General features: G+C 41.4%; 1 protein-coding gene across 2 annotated transcripts in view; it reads left to right on the top strand.

The window, feature by feature from the left end:
- Positions 1-170: 170 nt before the first annotated feature.
- Positions 171-17,360, top strand: part of setd5 (SET domain containing 5) — a 31,877-nt gene continuing 14,687 nt past the window's right edge. For both annotated transcript variants that reach the window (XM_041955585.1, XM_041955576.1), the window contains exons 1-3: positions 171-561; positions 15,628-15,895; positions 17,091-17,193. In XM_041955585.1, the coding sequence (XP_041811519.1) occupies positions 15,825-15,895; positions 17,091-17,193 (174 nt within the window). In that variant the 5' untranslated portion in view covers positions 171-561; positions 15,628-15,824. The remainder of the gene's footprint in view (positions 562-15,627; positions 15,896-17,090; positions 17,194-17,360) is intronic.

The raw sequence follows: 17,360 nt of genomic DNA, 5'->3' as shown, positions 1-17,360 counted from the left end.
TCGTATGTAACATGACTGGCACATTGCTGTCGAATCATTGGCGAGAGGCGGGATATCGCAGCAAGGGCCGCCCAAGGAGAGAGCCCCTGCACGGTCGCCAGGGAAACCCCGTGGCGTGGTTGTGTGTCAGTTTCGCTGGGACCCGCGGTCGATGCCGGTGAGGAGGGGGATGGGCGCCTCGGCGAATGTAAGGACCCGAGACAGAATCAGAGCCCTGTATCACATACAGCAGCATATACCCCATTATAAATAGGGACTGTAAATATACAATACACTAAAATAAATGGATTTATCCACCGGGGATCTATAATAGACACTCAATGGATGCAGTGCACCTGAACAGGACAGGGAATTTAACTTTCCGCCTATGCGTGGGAGACACTAAGAAGTTTGTTTCCTACCCCTGGAGAGGGAGCTACTTTTAAGGGCAAAGGATACAGGAGACTCCGAGGCCGAGCTACAGGCCTACTGGTCTGGTTGGATTTGATGTTGGGATACTCTAAGGACTTTCGACTGTACTTCAATTTGTTTTGCTTGTACAAGTTTGGAATGCCTCTTTAGGTGAGTACTTTAAATCTATGTTGGTTAATATCACCCTCTCTAAATACAGGCAGTAACTTAAATGTATCTAGTCACGTACTGACCATGTTTTCAGTCAACCAAACATAGCTATTAAGCTAACCAACTTAGCTATGTATCTAGTGAGCGTCCTCTTAAGTTTATTAGAACTAGTTTGTTGTCCCCACTATCTTTACACTCTGAAGCTGCTTCCTTGCCTGGCTGAAAAGCTTCCTATTTTGATGGTCTGCCTTGCAGGGCTGCTCTTGGCTGTGTCTGGACTGATCTTCCATGGCTTTTTGATCCACTCCTCGTGTTGTTTTTGATAGCTAGCTTTTTAGTCTGGGTATCCACCACATTACTAGTTATATAATAGCCAATGCTAGGACAATATTCTAAGCAATCATGTCCGTAAAGCTCTTAAGAACATTCTGCAAGTTTTCAGGAGTTTGGCTCGTGTAACGTTTCGTCCATTCAGGCACCCCCCTCAGTTCAGGTTTTTCTCAGTTTTCATACCAGGGATGAACCAGTCACACTTAGCTATTGTTATAACGTTAACGTTACATCAGTTATTAGAGGAATCAAGTTTTGTCTTATGCTAACAAAGCAACAGAAGGGTGTCGTTTTGAAGCATTAATAAGTAAATCTTGTTTTGTAGAGCAAGTTTCGCTCATGTTTCTACAGAAGCTAAACATACCTTAACGTTACACAGTCAAAACAACATCAGCAGCACATTACAAGTACTTCATTCGAGTTTGTTGCACAGCTGTTATTAGGTTGAATTGAGAGTAGAATTGACCTGCACCCCAGCTATTGGGCTAGGAAGTTCACAATCAGACCGCGTAAGGGTAATATGCAAACTTGTTTTATTAGAACCAACAACAATTTTGCATTGTTCTTTTGACAACACTGTATTAAATGTTGTTCTGGGACCACGGAACTGTCGAATTTTTGGAAAGTTGTTCATGACACAACTTGCAATTTGATCATTATTGGCGATTCATGTTAGCTAAGCAACCAGCTGCTGTGTTGGTTAGCGTTAGCAGACAAGCCACAGGCAACAATTGCTATACTAGCCTTTTAGCTAACTTTTTGGATGTTTTCCAGTTGATTGTGTCCTTATTTTGAACCAGTACTTCACAGCACACATACTATGAACCTTTCGTTAGACATACACATGACGACGTATTCATATGCTGAACGCATTGTTTTCTGTGGATTTCTGGAGTAATATGTTTAATTTTGTGGAAAATATAGTGTCTGCATCATGGTGGTGTTTGGCTACATCATGTTAATGCGTTTGTCTTTGGCAACATTCCTAACTTCGCTCAGGCGTGTGAATCAAGCTGAAAGCTCGGTTGTGTTTTCTCTATTTGTGCTTGTTATGTTTTTTTTCTTGATCTGTTGGGTAGTGACTTGCTGTTCTTCACCTCCCCCACCTACCAACCCCCAGCCTCGGTGGCGGTTAAGAGAAATGGGTGGCATTTTAGAGGGGAGCTCTTGTTTCCTTTTTTAGCCTCCATTTTTTATTTCAACGTGTGACTAAGTATCATTGCTGAGCCGGAATGTGGCAATCACAAGTTTCGACGAAGTTCGAGACCCCGTAGCTGCTATGTTTTTAAAGACCATTACGTTGTTTGATAATTCATATCTTCTCTCACTTGTGAGAAAATGCTAAATGTTCGTTTACACCTCCATTGAGCTGCTCACGGGAATTAAAAACCTGGTCTCAAGATTAAGCTCCCGTGACTTGTCTAGTGTACTTGATTATCATTTATAGGTAAAATGAAATACACTGTAAAGTGATACTAGCTAATGGCTGAGTGATTAAATAACGCCGTTCCTCTCGTGCAGTGTGTTTTGTTTTGTTTTCGGAGGTTTTTAATTTATTAGGACCCCGCGTTTCCTGAGCACAAATGGCTGCCCGAACCGTCGCCTGAGTAGCTGTGCTCCTCTCAGCTGCACCACGTAGGCTGGCATTGTACTGCGCCTGGAGTCTGGAGCAGTGGACACAGCAAGCACCGAGAAAGAACACACTATTTTGCTCTAACAAATATGGTTAGGTTAATTAATGTTACCCCGCCCATGTGACTACCTGCCTGCAGTGATATTTGTGTCTGACATGTCATATGTTCATGTGGTCATACTTCAGCCATATTTCTCTTTCTGTTCAGTCAAAAATCTTTTTTGAATGCTTAGATATCACCAGAGGACAACATTTGGTGTCAGAGTGGATCAGTCACAGTTATATTTGGTGGTTAAAAATCCATGTGAGATATGAAAATGTATGTGAACCACCCCCTCTCCAGTCGACCTTGCTTCATGAGTACAAAGATTACACTCGTGCCCTGCTGGGGTTGTTCGACCAGCGCCAAGTATTTGGATTGATCTTGATGCCTGTTGGAAGCCACGTTGCAGTGTGGTGTTTTCATTGGTTGCAGCTGACATTTTCTGAATATGTTTCACGTCTTTTAATAGACTGTGTGGGCTGCAGCTTACAAACCTGGCCACACAGAATCATTGGAAACACGACCCCCCCCCCCCCCCCCCCCCCCCCCGGACTCCCCCTGACCCTGGCGTGCCTTCTTAACTCAACCTGCCACCCTGGGAAAGCATGCCATGCTGTTTGGCTGCTTGTTGCTGTTCTGTTGTGAACTGGCCAGCCATGTTGGTTTTCCTGGCCTCTCAAGCAGATTACACTTCAGATTGTTTTAGAGTGAGATACATGTGTTAGGGGTGTTGTGTTACAACAATTGGTGAAAGAGCACTGCCTTCAAGAGAAGCACTGCACTTGTGTGGATTTGTCTACAGGATGTGGACCCGTCTTTCCCAATATGGGCCTCTGAAACATTGGAGATCTAAGGAATGTGCAGACATTGAAGGATAGCCTGGCCAAGTTTTCCGTTTATGAAGGAAATAAAGTCTGTCTCTCTCATTCACATTCACAGAGTTGGTACTAACCAACAAATGTAACTAGCAGGTGACTTGCCTTTGAAAATATGATCAGAATAGGGGAGCTCTATGTTCTGATGAGTCTAGGTCATACACCATACACATTGTAATCCCTGGTTTGTAAGTGTGCTTGTACAAGGGAGATTGAAGCAGGATGTTGGCCTGTGTCCAAAAGAAGAAGACAGGATTCTGTCTTGGTGCAGACGGTAGGAGAAGAGAAAGAGAGAGAGAGAAAGAGCAAGGGGTGTTGCTGTGAGGAATAGGAATGGGGGGGAAAAACCCTCTCCTTTTAGCTTTTCATTTGCATGCTGATGACACTCTGTATCATTACATGGAGGGCAGGTGTAGCTATTGATATGTTAATAAGGTTTCATGTGTGTTGTGCCTATGTGACCAAGTCAACCGAGCCCGTGTTGTGGCTCTAGTCCTGTACGGGTGTAGAAAGATTAGATTCATATAAGTGAAGAGCAGCCGTGGTAATTTTCTCTTTTGTAGTTTGACGACACTGCATTTTATCAGTGTGTAGCAAGTGCTGTTTCTCTTGTTTCTTAAAGGCAAGTCAATTCCTGATTCTCATAAAAATGAAAATACTAAGGTGTAGTCACACCTGTATGTATATCTCTTTATTTTCAGAGCATATAAAAAGTAACAATGTGGGTTTGTGTGTTTTCCTAATATCTTCTGTTGTGTGAGAGACTGACTTCGGATACCTTGTACCTTTCCTTTTCGTTTGGGAGACAGATCCACCTTCCCCTCTCTGTAGCTTCCCCACTGCAGCAGCTGTGTGTGTTGTGTGGCTTGCTGTCTTGCACAACGGGGTTAAAAACAAGTTGCTCTGACGCCTGCCTCATTGGTGCATTCCTATTGGTGCAGGAACTCTGGAGCTGCTCCAATGGGGCGCAGCATTTCCTCGGCGCTGGGGGAGCAGTGTTGCAGAGGCCTGTACTGGTTAATTCTGTTTCGTGCCGAGAAGCAATGCTTCTTGGGAGAATAATGGAGGAGGAGGAGGAGGAGGCGGAGGCTGGGGGAAAAACAAGGCCGAAAGGGGGGTGAGGCAGGCAGGCAGGCAATCTACGTAATCATCTCTCTCTCTCTCTCTCTCTCTCTCTCTCTCTCTCTCTCTCTCCTGTTCTTGTTTTATTGCACACCCTTATACTTTGTCCTTCATTTCCTTCTCATTCTCTCACTGTTACGCTGCCTGTCTTGCTTTCTTGTGAGGAGGAAAAAGGCCCACCAATATTGAGAGTTTCTGTCCCTCCACCGTTTGAACTGCAGGCAGCCATTTTAGGCTTCACTCACCACATTAACCCTCCTCTCTTTTTCCGTTCCCACCCTTTCCCCTGGTTCTGTCTCTCTCTGTCTTCCATGTAACTAAGCGCGACAATAACGCAGACCAAATAATGGTAGATTAAAATACCTTGCTTGGTGTGAGGTGAAACCAAGATTGCAAGATCCACAAGCACATTTCCAAGTGTGTTTGCTCAGAGGGTGTTGTCAGGCGGGGAGAGGGAGCAAATAAGGATCAGGGCAGGAAAAAAAACAACCTAGGGAGCCTTTGCACCAAAGTCAAGCCACTCGACACCAACCCGCTCACAGCTGCCCTGTTTTCTAATGCACAGTAGTAGTGCTAAAGACAAAAGGGGAAACGAATGGCTGGTGCCAGGTTTTTCCTGTTCATAAGCGCCTTGCTCTTTCACTTACCTAGCAAATGGTTCCTGTTGGAAAGAGTGAGGTGTGTGTTTTAGTTTTGTTTTTTGTAAACAGATTTTATTCATTGCCATTCACTCATTCTTTTAAAATATGTTTGGCCTTGAAAAAAAAGGCAGCCTCTGAACTTTTTGAACCTGGATTTGTTCCTCACTAAGGCCTGGCAGTTGTTTTATTCAAATACACACACCACACACACCATAATTTAGTGGCCTTTCACAAGACATTTTAGGTCTTTTGTATTGTTTTCATGAGCTCAGTAAGAGTGGGTCAGTTAAAACCCCACAGCAGGTGATGATGGCTGTCAATCCTCCTCCCCTTTTTTCATTTAGTGACACCCTGCAATCTTGCATTGGCTGGTCTCACATATGTGTTGTGCTACAAATGTTGTTGCGAAGTGAAGCCAGGGCAAGCCCTCTTGTCACTCTGAAGAAGACTGTCGGCCAAAAGAGGAAATGGAAATGTCATGTAAATGTGTTTGTCATGCAGTGAGATCACGTGGTGAGAGACAGAGGGTGTCTCTGGTTTATGTTATGCCAGAGTATGAGCTTGTCTAACAACAAGATGGCTGTTTTGGGCTTCATGCCTCTGCTAGACCACTACTTGGAAAACGTTCCTCCCCACATTTGGGAGTAGACATGGTTCACAGGAAATACTGCCACTATGAAGACTGAGTGTTGTTCTATCTAAAGCTCTTTAAATATAACATGTTAATCTCAATCCGATGCTCAACAAACACACTAAGACCCCATTTACATCTGATATTAAAATATGATCTGTATCCGGACATGTGATCTAGACATGGAAAAACGTCTGTTGATGCAAGGTGTAAATGTGTCATCATCGAAATGTGATCAAATCTGCCTGATCACAATGGAGGTAGTCTGGCTGGCATTGTGTTTGAACCTTAGGTAGGTGTAAACGCGATTGTTACAATATTCTGGCATTTGTGGGCCACTCAGTGTGTCGATATGTTTTTAGCCAACACAAAATATAGGTTTATAAATTTAGAAAGGAGCTAAAATAAATATGGCTCTAATTAGTGATTATATGTCTATTCTGTGCAATGAAAGTGCCAAATGATGGGTTATTCAACAGAGCTTTATGAAAAACGAGTAACATCTTTGCAGCTGATCTGCTGATAATAAGGCATATACCTTATCAAGTCACAGAGTAGCCTACTCGTGGTGCTACAACGCACTGAGACAAACATTGGGACGTTTTATACAAAGGAAGGAATAATGTATTACATTTGCTGAATTTACAAGAGGGGGCAAATGATTAAGAGTTCTTACTAGACAGCATTTCACAAAGGTCCAAATGTTTTCCTTAACTCAACAACTCACAAACCTCAGTGATTTTTTTTGAGGGCATCTGGGGCTAATTTGCTACCACCTCAAATTACTCATGCACAGGTTTTTCTCTGGAGGACAGAGATCCGATCTCAATGAGGATAATGAGCATGCTTTAAAAATACCGTGTCTAAAAGCAAAGGCAAGGTCAAATGGTTTATTATCCAGATAACGTCCAGATACAGATCCAATTTTAATGCCAGGTGTAAATGGGATAAAAGATTTTGGGTTAGCTTCAGTACATCCGCTGTTTGATCCTGTCTTTGTTAAGTGTTGATAAGTGTTAATCCATTCCATAGAAGCAGCCCGCTTTCTGTTTGATTTGAGTGAAAAGGAACCACAAGCAGGACAGACAGAGGTTGTTGAGCACAAAAGTCAGCAGCATTTTTACACAGTCCTTTCTTTTTTCCTCCTCTACATTACTGAGCCTCAAACAGAGAGTGACTGGGTTGTTTGCCCTGAAACAGATGATTGATTTTGTGTCATGCTGGCCCTGCTGTTCACTCCCTTCTCCCCCACTCCTCTTATAGCACCTACTTGGCCTTTGTTCTCCATTGTGTCTCGCATCCCGCTCTGGTCCTGGTCCATTCAGGCAGCTGGACATTGCTGTGTTAATGGCGGGCCACACTGCGCTCCCAGGATGCTCGACCACTCAGCATGACAACAGTCACATCGCTGCAAGAGTTGAAGCATTATCTAGTGACGATGCGATGCAGCCATAGGCCATTTGAAATATAGTACACATTTCTTACTGTGGTGCCAGATGTTTGCATCATTTCTTCATATGTCATTCCTTTGCCCCTCCAGCTTGTGCAGACAAAGCTTTGTTGTTGCATTTTTGTGCAGTTGCCTGAACAGTTGGCCGGTACCTTACTCTGATCACAGCTTGCTCCAGAAGTGCTTTCAGCTGGCTCTGCAGCCGCCATATATGTTTCAGGCAGCTCTCGTGCTTTGTAATTGTGGTAAAGCCCTATGATTGTGCAGCTTTAGTGAGAAATGATTTGTCCCATTACATCACATAATTGTTTTATTTAGCCTGGCTCAGAGTTTCGGGAAGACAGCAGTACAATTTGGATAAGATAGTGATTGAAGCACTGTTGTAATCGCACTATGTTTTTGCTGCGTGGGTGCTTGCTCTTCTAGTTATTTTTGTCTGTCATTTTTTCTCCTTGGTTGTGCTGAGACTGTTGCGTCACCATTACAGTGGAAGTCACTGTAAATCATATTAGAATGTACAAATTAACAACATAAATATGTAAATACCTGCGCTAAAGGCCACCTTTTCACATTATCTCACTGTAGTCTTTGTTATTCAGCTGTATGCTTGCGTGTCTGCACTACTGCATGCGTATGTGTGTGTGTTTTACCTCTTTGCGATATTGTAAATGTTTTTGGGTGAGTGTGAAATAAGATCTACAATGAGCATTGCTTTCCCTCTGGCCACATATCCAGTTTGTCTTAAAGCCAGGCCCTATTGATTTGCTTGTTCTTCATCTTCAATTTCCTCCTGCTGTAGCTCAGAGCGTGCAGCTCGACCTGCGCATTGCTGGGGAATGGCAGATATTCATATCCTGCCTTGTACAACAAGCATGTGTGCGGGGGCAGACTGAGGGGGCTGGTGTAATCTCACTGGACTGGATGTGTTGTGGAGGTTTGGCGAAGCACAGGTGGACACTGTGCGAGCATGGACATGCTGTTCAAACCCAAGTTTTTTATATGTGTTCATCTATGTGCACGTATAACCCTCAAAGCAGTCTTCTTGAAGCTGTATGTGGAAAAGTCATGGTCAATAAACCACTTTGCAGTGTTGTGCATTGTCACCCTCCCATTAAACAAGAAGATACACACTTTGATCATTATTAAATGTCAGAATTGTATTGGCTGATTAGAACCTGCATTAACAATGCACAATGCAGGTGAATTTTTTTTAATAAAAATAATACCCATTGTATGTATTTGCTATCTGTTAATCATTGCATTTTTTTCTTTGTGTCTAATATACAAGAAAAACTCCAACTTAGACGACCAAACCCAAAAAAACTTTGGAGCAAATATGACGGGAAGGAATATGTTGTCATGGACTTCCAGTGGTTTACATTAAATACAATAACACTGAGTTTCTTGCTCAATCGCTGCAATAATATAGAGGGTGGTATATGTTTTTAATGCTACCTGAAGTTGAAACAATTAATTAACTTATGAGTTAATATTAGTAAATAACAAGATCACATGTGTTACAATGTCTCTTTTGGTCAGTAGGTGTTGGTTACATGCTGTAATATGTCAAATATCCAAATATGAAGATATACACCGAATTCCACACTGTAATTAGTGTATTGTAGCCATTGATCCTGGCCATATATGCAGTCAGCTGTAGAGGTAAATTGAAGAAATAAAACCAGGCTACCTGTTTTCCTTGATTTCGGTCTTTATGGCAAGCTAAGCTAACCCCTTGCTGCCAATAATTTCATGTTTAACAGATGTGAGAGTGGTATTGATCTTCTCATCTAACTCTTGCCAAGTAAGCGGACAATGATGTTTCTCCAAAATGTTGAACCTTGTTTTTAAGGTGTAGGAGAGTCTAGACAAAGACAACATGTCTGTCTTAATGTCCGGCCAGTGATGGAAGTTAGTGAATGACAATTTGCCTTCAGCGTTTTTTTCCCTCGTCAATCGTGTTACCTTACTATGGGGTTTCCCTTTGGGGACCAAACTGCTCTGTGAGCTCAACTGTGAGTGAACATGCTCTCGTACATGCTGCCATTTCATTTGTTCTTTCAACTTCATAGGAGTCTCTGTAGGTTTAAGCTGAATGTTCTGATTCTGTTGCAGACTGCAGCAGGAATTAATTTCATTTTAATGTAGAAACGGTGGAAACACTATTGCCAATTCTCTACTGGTGGACACATTTCTACCATCACACGGAATATACTGTCATACCACCCAACCCGACCATAAAGTTTAGCACGGAGATTCTGACTGACTGTTGCTAACTATAAATTTGAAAATGAAGCAATGTGACCTATTGAAAAAGTATTAGCTAGTGCTTTCTTGACATTGCCATCCTCACGGTCACACCCGCCACAGTTTTAGTCTGTTTTAGTTTTACCAAATCCCAGATGTCAATTGGCTAATGCTAAATTAGCCTTTGGCAGTGACAGTTTGGGTCAGCAACTCTTTTCAGTTAAAATTTGTTAAGACAACAAGCTAGGGCTAATTAGAAATTTCAGCTTTTACAATTTGAAAGCTGCACTTATTTAAATTCTAATCTTTAAGATATGAAATTGCAACAATATGTTATGTGCTGGTCCATATAGTAATCTGAGCAGCATAGTAAAACTTTAAAACTAATCATCTGCATCATTTTGTGCCACAGACTAGGGTTAGCTGATGTGTTCAAATTTTCCCATTAGCCCAAACAGCAATTGCATATATTCGCAGGTGTGTCTCAACATAACATTTATGGTGAACCTACTTAATTTTATATTTGATTTATATTATATTTTATATACACTTTATTACAATGAACACCAAGGTTGAAATATTAAGTACATTTCTGCCAGACGTCACAATTCTGATTTTAACTCTTTTTTTAATTATTGGTTGTTATTGTTGTATTTTAGTTATTAATCATTTATAGTGAAATATTCACTTTTGCTAATAAGTCACATATTATGTCCAAATACATATAAATCAAAACCTATGAATGACTAAAACTGATATAAAACAGTCTCATATAAATGTAGAAAAACTTGATGAAAATAATTTTCATCTGTTTTCTTTATCTGACATAAATTGGGGCCAGTCATGTCAGCTTAGATAAGAATAATGTATATGTGATATAAATTCAACATCTAAAATATCTTTTCACCTGTAAATGTAAAATGCAATTCCATGTTGGTTGGTTTTGGCCTTTTTTTCATCACAACTTTCAAAAGCAGCACAAAAGTCTCACATTTACTACCGTTTTAATGGGTCAGAACCTGCCGGAAGACAAGCAGGATGTGTCATTTGCTGTACACATCCATGAGCAAGTTGAGCTAGATGACATGAAAAAATGAAGCAGTCTTTTGAAGTTATTAGCCAAAAGCAAAACCCCAAACAGGCCTGCTAGGAGGAAACAATGAAGAAATGAAAGAAGCTTGCCAAATAAAAATAAGGGCACAACACCTAGTGGAAAGAAGATTTCCCTTGGTTAACTTTCAACAAGGCACTTCTTGTTCTGTTCCGGTGCAGGGAGGCTCCAGAAAAGAGTAGAGGGGACGACCCATATATTTGAATTTGTTGCTGTTAAAAAACAAAGACACCTTTTGGATTCTAGTTATTGTCATACCAGGATTTCTTTTTATTTTATTTTCCTTTGCTGGTAAAATCTATTGAAGTCTGACATATTAAAATCTCTGTGGACATAATGTCTGGTGAAATTAATTCTCAAGTTAGATGTGAAAATATTCTGGGTTTTCCCTGGTTTCTGTGATGTGTGCCCTCTCACTCGCTACTCTCCCAATATTTTCCCATCCAACTCCGTGTATTAAGTATTTGTTTTGACCAATCTACAGGTGGTGGTGACAATTGGAACAGTGAACAATTTTTGTTTTGTTTTTGTTGTTTACAATGGTAAAATGACTGAATGTCTGTTAGCTTTTGCTAGAGCAACATAGCAATGGTTTCTGTTTGAACAAAAAGGATTTCAACAAATAGGTAACCCATCAGATATAATCTGACAATTTGTGTTTTCCTGGCCATTTAAAAATATATCTGTATTCATATGCAAATATCTGTTTGTAGAGATTAGCAGAAATTTGGAGTTGCTGAGTTTGAAAATCAAGCTGCTAATCTAACTGTGAACAAGGACCAGTACATGGAAGAGAAGGTCTTGGCCTGAATATCCATTATCTGGATGTCCGCTGGCTACACCAAAAGCCCTGAAACATTGGCTATTGCTCCACACTATATCGCTGCGATATGATGGACTGGGTTCCTGAGATTGTTCATCGCGTCCCATGTTTGTTTGTGTAAATCACGAATAAGAGAACAGAACACTTTACAGACTCATAGTGTTTGATCAATATGAATTTAACATAAATTATATTGTGTGATGATAGACATTAACTGAGATATGTGTGCAGTTCATTGCTCATTTGATGTATAATATTTGAATGTTTTGTACACTAGAGGGGTTCTGTCCCTGCAGTTTGCTGTTAAGGGCAAATAAAGAAATTTTTTTTTGTCTGAAAACATTTCCTGTTTACGTTGAGATGCTACCCTGAATTAGGGCTGAACAATAGCAAAAAAAAAAAAAACCCAAAACAACCTGATAATGCAGCTATTTTTACACATACTGTGATTACAACATGATTCATGATTTTGGTGGGAATTGTGATTTTTGCCTTTTATTTTCATTGAAAAAAAGAAAAGATGATCATATGTTTTTTGCTGGGGTCTGCACCAAAGAAGCACGTTCTCTTACATCTGGATGATTTGTAGGCCAGGGTAGCTCTGTAGCACCACAACGCCTCATTTATAGTGGCATGTTCTGACACATTTTACCTTTTATCAAAAAATTGCAGCTCGTGCAATTTGGATATTGCACCTGGCCACACTGTGATTTTGATAATTGTTCAGCCCTACTCTGTATGGAACATGAATGTCATTTGGCAGTTACGTGCCTTTTTATGTAATGACCTGTACTGGTTGTTTTTAAGAAATGGAGCAGACGTTGATACTTGTGGTACATTTTTGTGCCTGTGCTACAAAATGTTCAACCTCTGTAACACCAATGATATGTGCAAACGCAGTTAACATGCAGCCCTAATGCTATGGACACTGCACTTTTTGTTTACTGTGGGAATTTTTAAGGGCACTGTATGGTGGATAGTCTTTACATTTGTAATTTGGACACTTGATTAACATTTTGGAAAGTAGATAATAGACTAGGTTACACAGACAAAGTGATTTTGACATGGCTCACATGTCATGTGTTGTTTTTTTTCTTAAACAGCAGCTCCTCTCTGTCACTAAGCTGCTATTGGTGAAGCTCCCTGGCAACAGTTGTTTTGTGTTTTATAGTTGTACTTAAATGACTTTAGTTTCTAAAGATGTTGACCTAATTACATCCACTAAGTGTTGTAAATCAATGTAATATATATATATGTTGGGGGGGGGGGGCTATAATTTCTGTAGGCAGTGTATCTGCATGTGCATGACGTGCTGGATTTGTTTCTCCCGCTCTATGTGAAATATATTCCCTATAATACCCTAGAGACACAATATGATATGAAAGGATTATCAAATAGCTTATTTCAGGACTGTACATTGCACATCAGCCAGTGTTTAACAATGTCGGAACTCCACTGTGTTGAAAAAGAGAGGAGAAAATTATGGTAGAGGTGATGAGAGATTTTTTTTTTTTTTGGAGGGGGGGGGTGTGTCTCCTTTGCTGTTCATTTTGTGCCCCCCCCCCCAGACTTGTCTCCAAAATGGCCTCTGTTTTAGTGGAAGTGAAAAGACTTTGTTGAGCCTGCTGGTAATTTGAGCCCAGTATTCATGGCCAGAGGAACGAACAAGGAAGGGAGGGAGGTGGAAGGGGAGGAGGAGGAGGGAGGTAAAGAAAGGCTTTCCTTCTTCGTATGGAATTTACCTCCCCAGTTCACCGTCTGGTTCTTTTGGAAGAGGCCCAAATCGTTGCTCCCTTTGTGAGTTAGGTAGGCGAGATGTGGCTATTTTTGTTAGGCAGCGATCATCCACAGGGATAATAAACAGCCAGTGGTTTTTGAAAAGGCTCTGGATGGGGCTCCATGGGATCCACTCCATGCTATCATGTCTAAGTATGTTGTAAATTTGTGTTAACCCTTCATGCCCCCTTTAATGCTGTTCCCTTCTCAATATGTTTAAAGACTCATGCTGAAAGAGGAACAATTCTTGAACAGCCAAAATCTACCATTCATTATCTCTTCTTCTTCTCTGTATGTTTCTCTTCTCATCAAGGCCATTTAAGTTGTAGCAGTTGTCGAGTGTTCTGTGTTTGTCACCAAAAGCTAGCTGACATTTCTTGTTGCTACCTGTGTGTGTGTGTGTGTGCGTGTGTGTGTGCGTGTGTGTGTGCGTGTGTGTGTGCGTGTGTGTGTGCGTGTGTGTGTGCGCGTGCGCGTGTGTGTGTGTCCAGCTGGATGGGGCTGACATTCTCCAGTAGACAGTGAGCACGGTTGAACTGACCTTGACATTATTGGAAGTCCCCAGCCTTGCTGTGGTTGCCTTGGTGCTGGAGAGCGAGACCAGCAGTCGCTGTAGCCAGGGGACTGCTACAGAAATGTCATACATCCTGTTGCTCTACTTGGGAGCCAGCCTATGTTTGAATGTTAGGGTTAATTTTTGTCGCGTAAAACAGGCTTTGCTGGGTTTTTTTGGGATGTGTATTGTGGTGGATCTGATCAATCTGGTGTTTTATGAGGTGATGTATTTGCATGTGTTTGCCCAGGGGATGACCTTGCTGTAAGCCAAATCCTCTCCTCTGCATGTGAACAGAGCACAGGAGGGCCTGCTCCTTTTTCTGCAGCCATGACTGCTGTCTCTGGCTCTGCGTCTGACTGGGCGGCTGAGTGAGTGAGCAGGCGGGAAGGGAGGAAGAGGGAGCAGTGAGAGCAGAGGAGTGTGGGTCAGTGTTTCAGCAGAGTGTAGTCACATGACAAGAGGGTCGGGCCTCATGTTCGATGACTCACCCCTCCAGGCGTCTGGGCGGAAAGCGCCTCCTGCTGGTTCCCGTTGTTAGCGCATCCTAATGGGAGGCTCAGTGTCAGCAGAGCTTTCAGCCTGTGGTTGTTTTTCTGCTCTTTGAATAGCCTCTCCTCCATGCTGGAAACCTTTGTATGGATAAGACATAGACCTAGCACATCATGTGCATATCAAGTTGTTATTATAGAAGCTGGCAGGTGACAGCTCTCTGCTGCTGCTCACACAAAATCCTTTATTGTCAACATGAGTCAGCAATTTTGATTCTTCATTAAGTGTGTAAGGGTGGTTTCCTGTGCAGTGTTGAGGTTATGTGGCCTTGACAACCTTCCGTCTGACCTTCCTTCAAGAGGCCCTGTTTATATGACATTTTTTAAGAGGTCTGAATTTTCTGTTAATGTTGTTCTTCACTTTACACTTGGACTTCTCCTCAAGGTGACCTACTTTAGTTGATTTGGCTTGGTAATGACACTGCTCTGTTCCTTATACATTTGCACAACAGTTTTAGTCACTAACTGTGCTGCATATCATTTACCAACCAATAAATGTCACAAAGAAAGTAGGATTAGATAGGGTTGCCAGTGTAACAGGCAAATAATCAGCTTTTTACAAAACAAAAGAGGACAGCCAATAACCCTTTTTAAAGGCAGACATTTTGATGTGTCATAGCAGGAAAAGCACAGGTGTAACTGATAGCATTACTAATAACTGCATTCCATTTAGTTTTGTTTCCAGGTGTCAGTCACTTAAATGGTGTACCAGTATACTTACTAAGTACAGCTGTGCTTTTCCTGCTATGACAAGTAGAAATGAAAGTGGTCTATGTTGTGATGTGATACTGCACATACATAAATTAAAAAAATAAGAATTTTGTTGTTTTACATGTAAGTGCAGAATCCCTCCATGAAATATTGGTTGGGGAGGTCAAGCAGCCTTAAAAGCTCTTTTAAACCTAAAAACTGACTGAAATTCATATGAAAGCAGTTGCTCTTACTTTGTCACGGGGTATGTAATGTTTGTTTGTTTGTTTTTCTCTTTTTTAAGTATTTTTTTGAGGTTCACTAATATTTCTTCAAAAATCTGTTAATCAAAATAAAATCCGTAATTTGATGATATCTGATATATTCTGTCCTATATCATAACAAAATATTAGCTGTCAGCGGCATCATCCAAAATTTGTCAATCACACAATTTAAGACACAGTGACAGTGCAGGCTTTTTCATAATATTGCAGGATACGCTGAGTCATGTAGCAGGCTGTTTGCCAGTATCCTGGCTGTGCATGTGTGTGTTACTGATGGTCTCCCTGTCTGTTGCCCTCTCTCCACAGGTCCCTCATGACCGTGAGCCGTGGGCTACGGCTCAGCGGCGCCCCACCTCTGGAGTGGTCTGTTGCCGTAGTTGGGACCCTGTGATTCCTCTCCTCACCTCTCCTCCTCCCCCATCCCATCCTGTCCCGTCCCGTCCCTCCCCCTCCCCTTCCTCCCCCCTCTTCCCCCCCTCCCACGCGTCGCTGTGCTGGACGTCATGAGCATAGTAATCGCGCTGGGAGTCACCACACCTGAAACCTCTTACTCAGATATGGCTGCTGGATCAGAGTAAGTAGTCACTAAAAGCTGGGTGGGACTAAAATAGTTGTGCCCTCACCTTAAAGAAAACATCTGTTTATTTACAATGTGGGTCTTATTATTGTTATTTTGTTATTTGCTTTTTTTGCTCTCCAAATTACCTGCTGTAATCTGTGGATGCGGTAGCACTGTTCAAATAAAACATACAGTGTCACGGGTTGTAAGCAAACTTCATGGTTAAGCTAGTCATTTGCACCATCTGAATAGCTGTTGCAGTCACATCATAATAAACAAAAAAACCTGACTGGAGAAGATATGTCAAGAAATATAAATGTCCTATTTTTACTGAGTGACACCTGACCTTTGACCTACTCTGCATATATTGTTGTGCATTCTCATAATTGTTAAATGCAATGGAGCTTTATAACATTTCAGGTGGGCTCACTTGTGCTTCCATGTTTAAGTGCTGTAGATATATTGGTTAAACTGGGGGTTTGTTAACAGCTTATGTGATTGACCCTAATGCGCCTGGTTATCGTCTCTGTAATTTATTGTTTTTTTTTATCGTGATCACTGTTGATTTAGTATTATCCACCCCTCTTTCTGTGTAAGGGAAGTAGACTTGTGTCATGTCTCCACACCAGGCTCTAGCTGTGTAGTGTCTAAGGAAATGTTCACAGACAAGTAAGAACAGTTGGCACTTCTCTGTAGGTAAGCCTGCTTTCATGACTGAGGTTATGTGGAATGCTGTTGGTCTCTCTCCCATCCACCCCTGTTGACGGCCCCCTTTAGTTTCCCCAAAATCTCAGTCGGGAGGATTGATTCTAACACACAGGATAACATGCCACCTCTGCTGTGATATACAAAATATTGGAGTTTAATTATAACATTTTGTCATTTTGATTCTTTTGACTTTTAAGTTTGCTGTAGAATTGGAGGACCAGGGGGAAAGACAAAGTTGTTCACTGTCTGGCCAGACCTCAGTTAAAGGGCAAAAGGAGTTGCATAACATAATGGCGGCCCACATTCCATTTCCTAAATTGCTGTTCTCCCAGGCTGCAGAGCAACTTCAGGGTCTTGGCGCCATCTAGTGACATATGTCTTTTATGAAAACAGTTGTTTATGTAACAGTTCTGGAACAGCATAGTGGAAAGCATCTACTTGTTTTTACATAGAATTCCAGTTTTATTTTCTTAAAATAACTGTATTTTTATTTACTTTCCAGCCCTGAGTCAGTTGAAGCAAGTCCTGCTGTGAATGAGAAAAACTACAACAACCACAGCTGTGGGAGTGCACAGAGTCATGGGTATCGGGGACTACCATATGCTGTGAGTTCATACAGTACTTTTCTAATCATCAATTCTAATCATAGCATGTCTTTTTGTATGAATTAAGTATTACTCTCTGTTAATTAAAGAGAAGTTGGCTACAATCATAAACATTTTAAAAGCTAAAATAATAACTGAGTTTAATCTATCCAATCTTTTCTTGTTTC

Source organism: Chelmon rostratus, chromosome 2 (genome assembly GCF_017976325.1).
Source record: "Chelmon rostratus isolate fCheRos1 chromosome 2, fCheRos1.pri, whole genome shotgun sequence".
NCBI classification, from domain to species: domain Eukaryota; kingdom Metazoa; phylum Chordata; class Actinopteri; order Chaetodontiformes; family Chaetodontidae; genus Chelmon; species Chelmon rostratus.
This window is presented reverse-complemented; position numbering and strand designations above follow the sequence as displayed.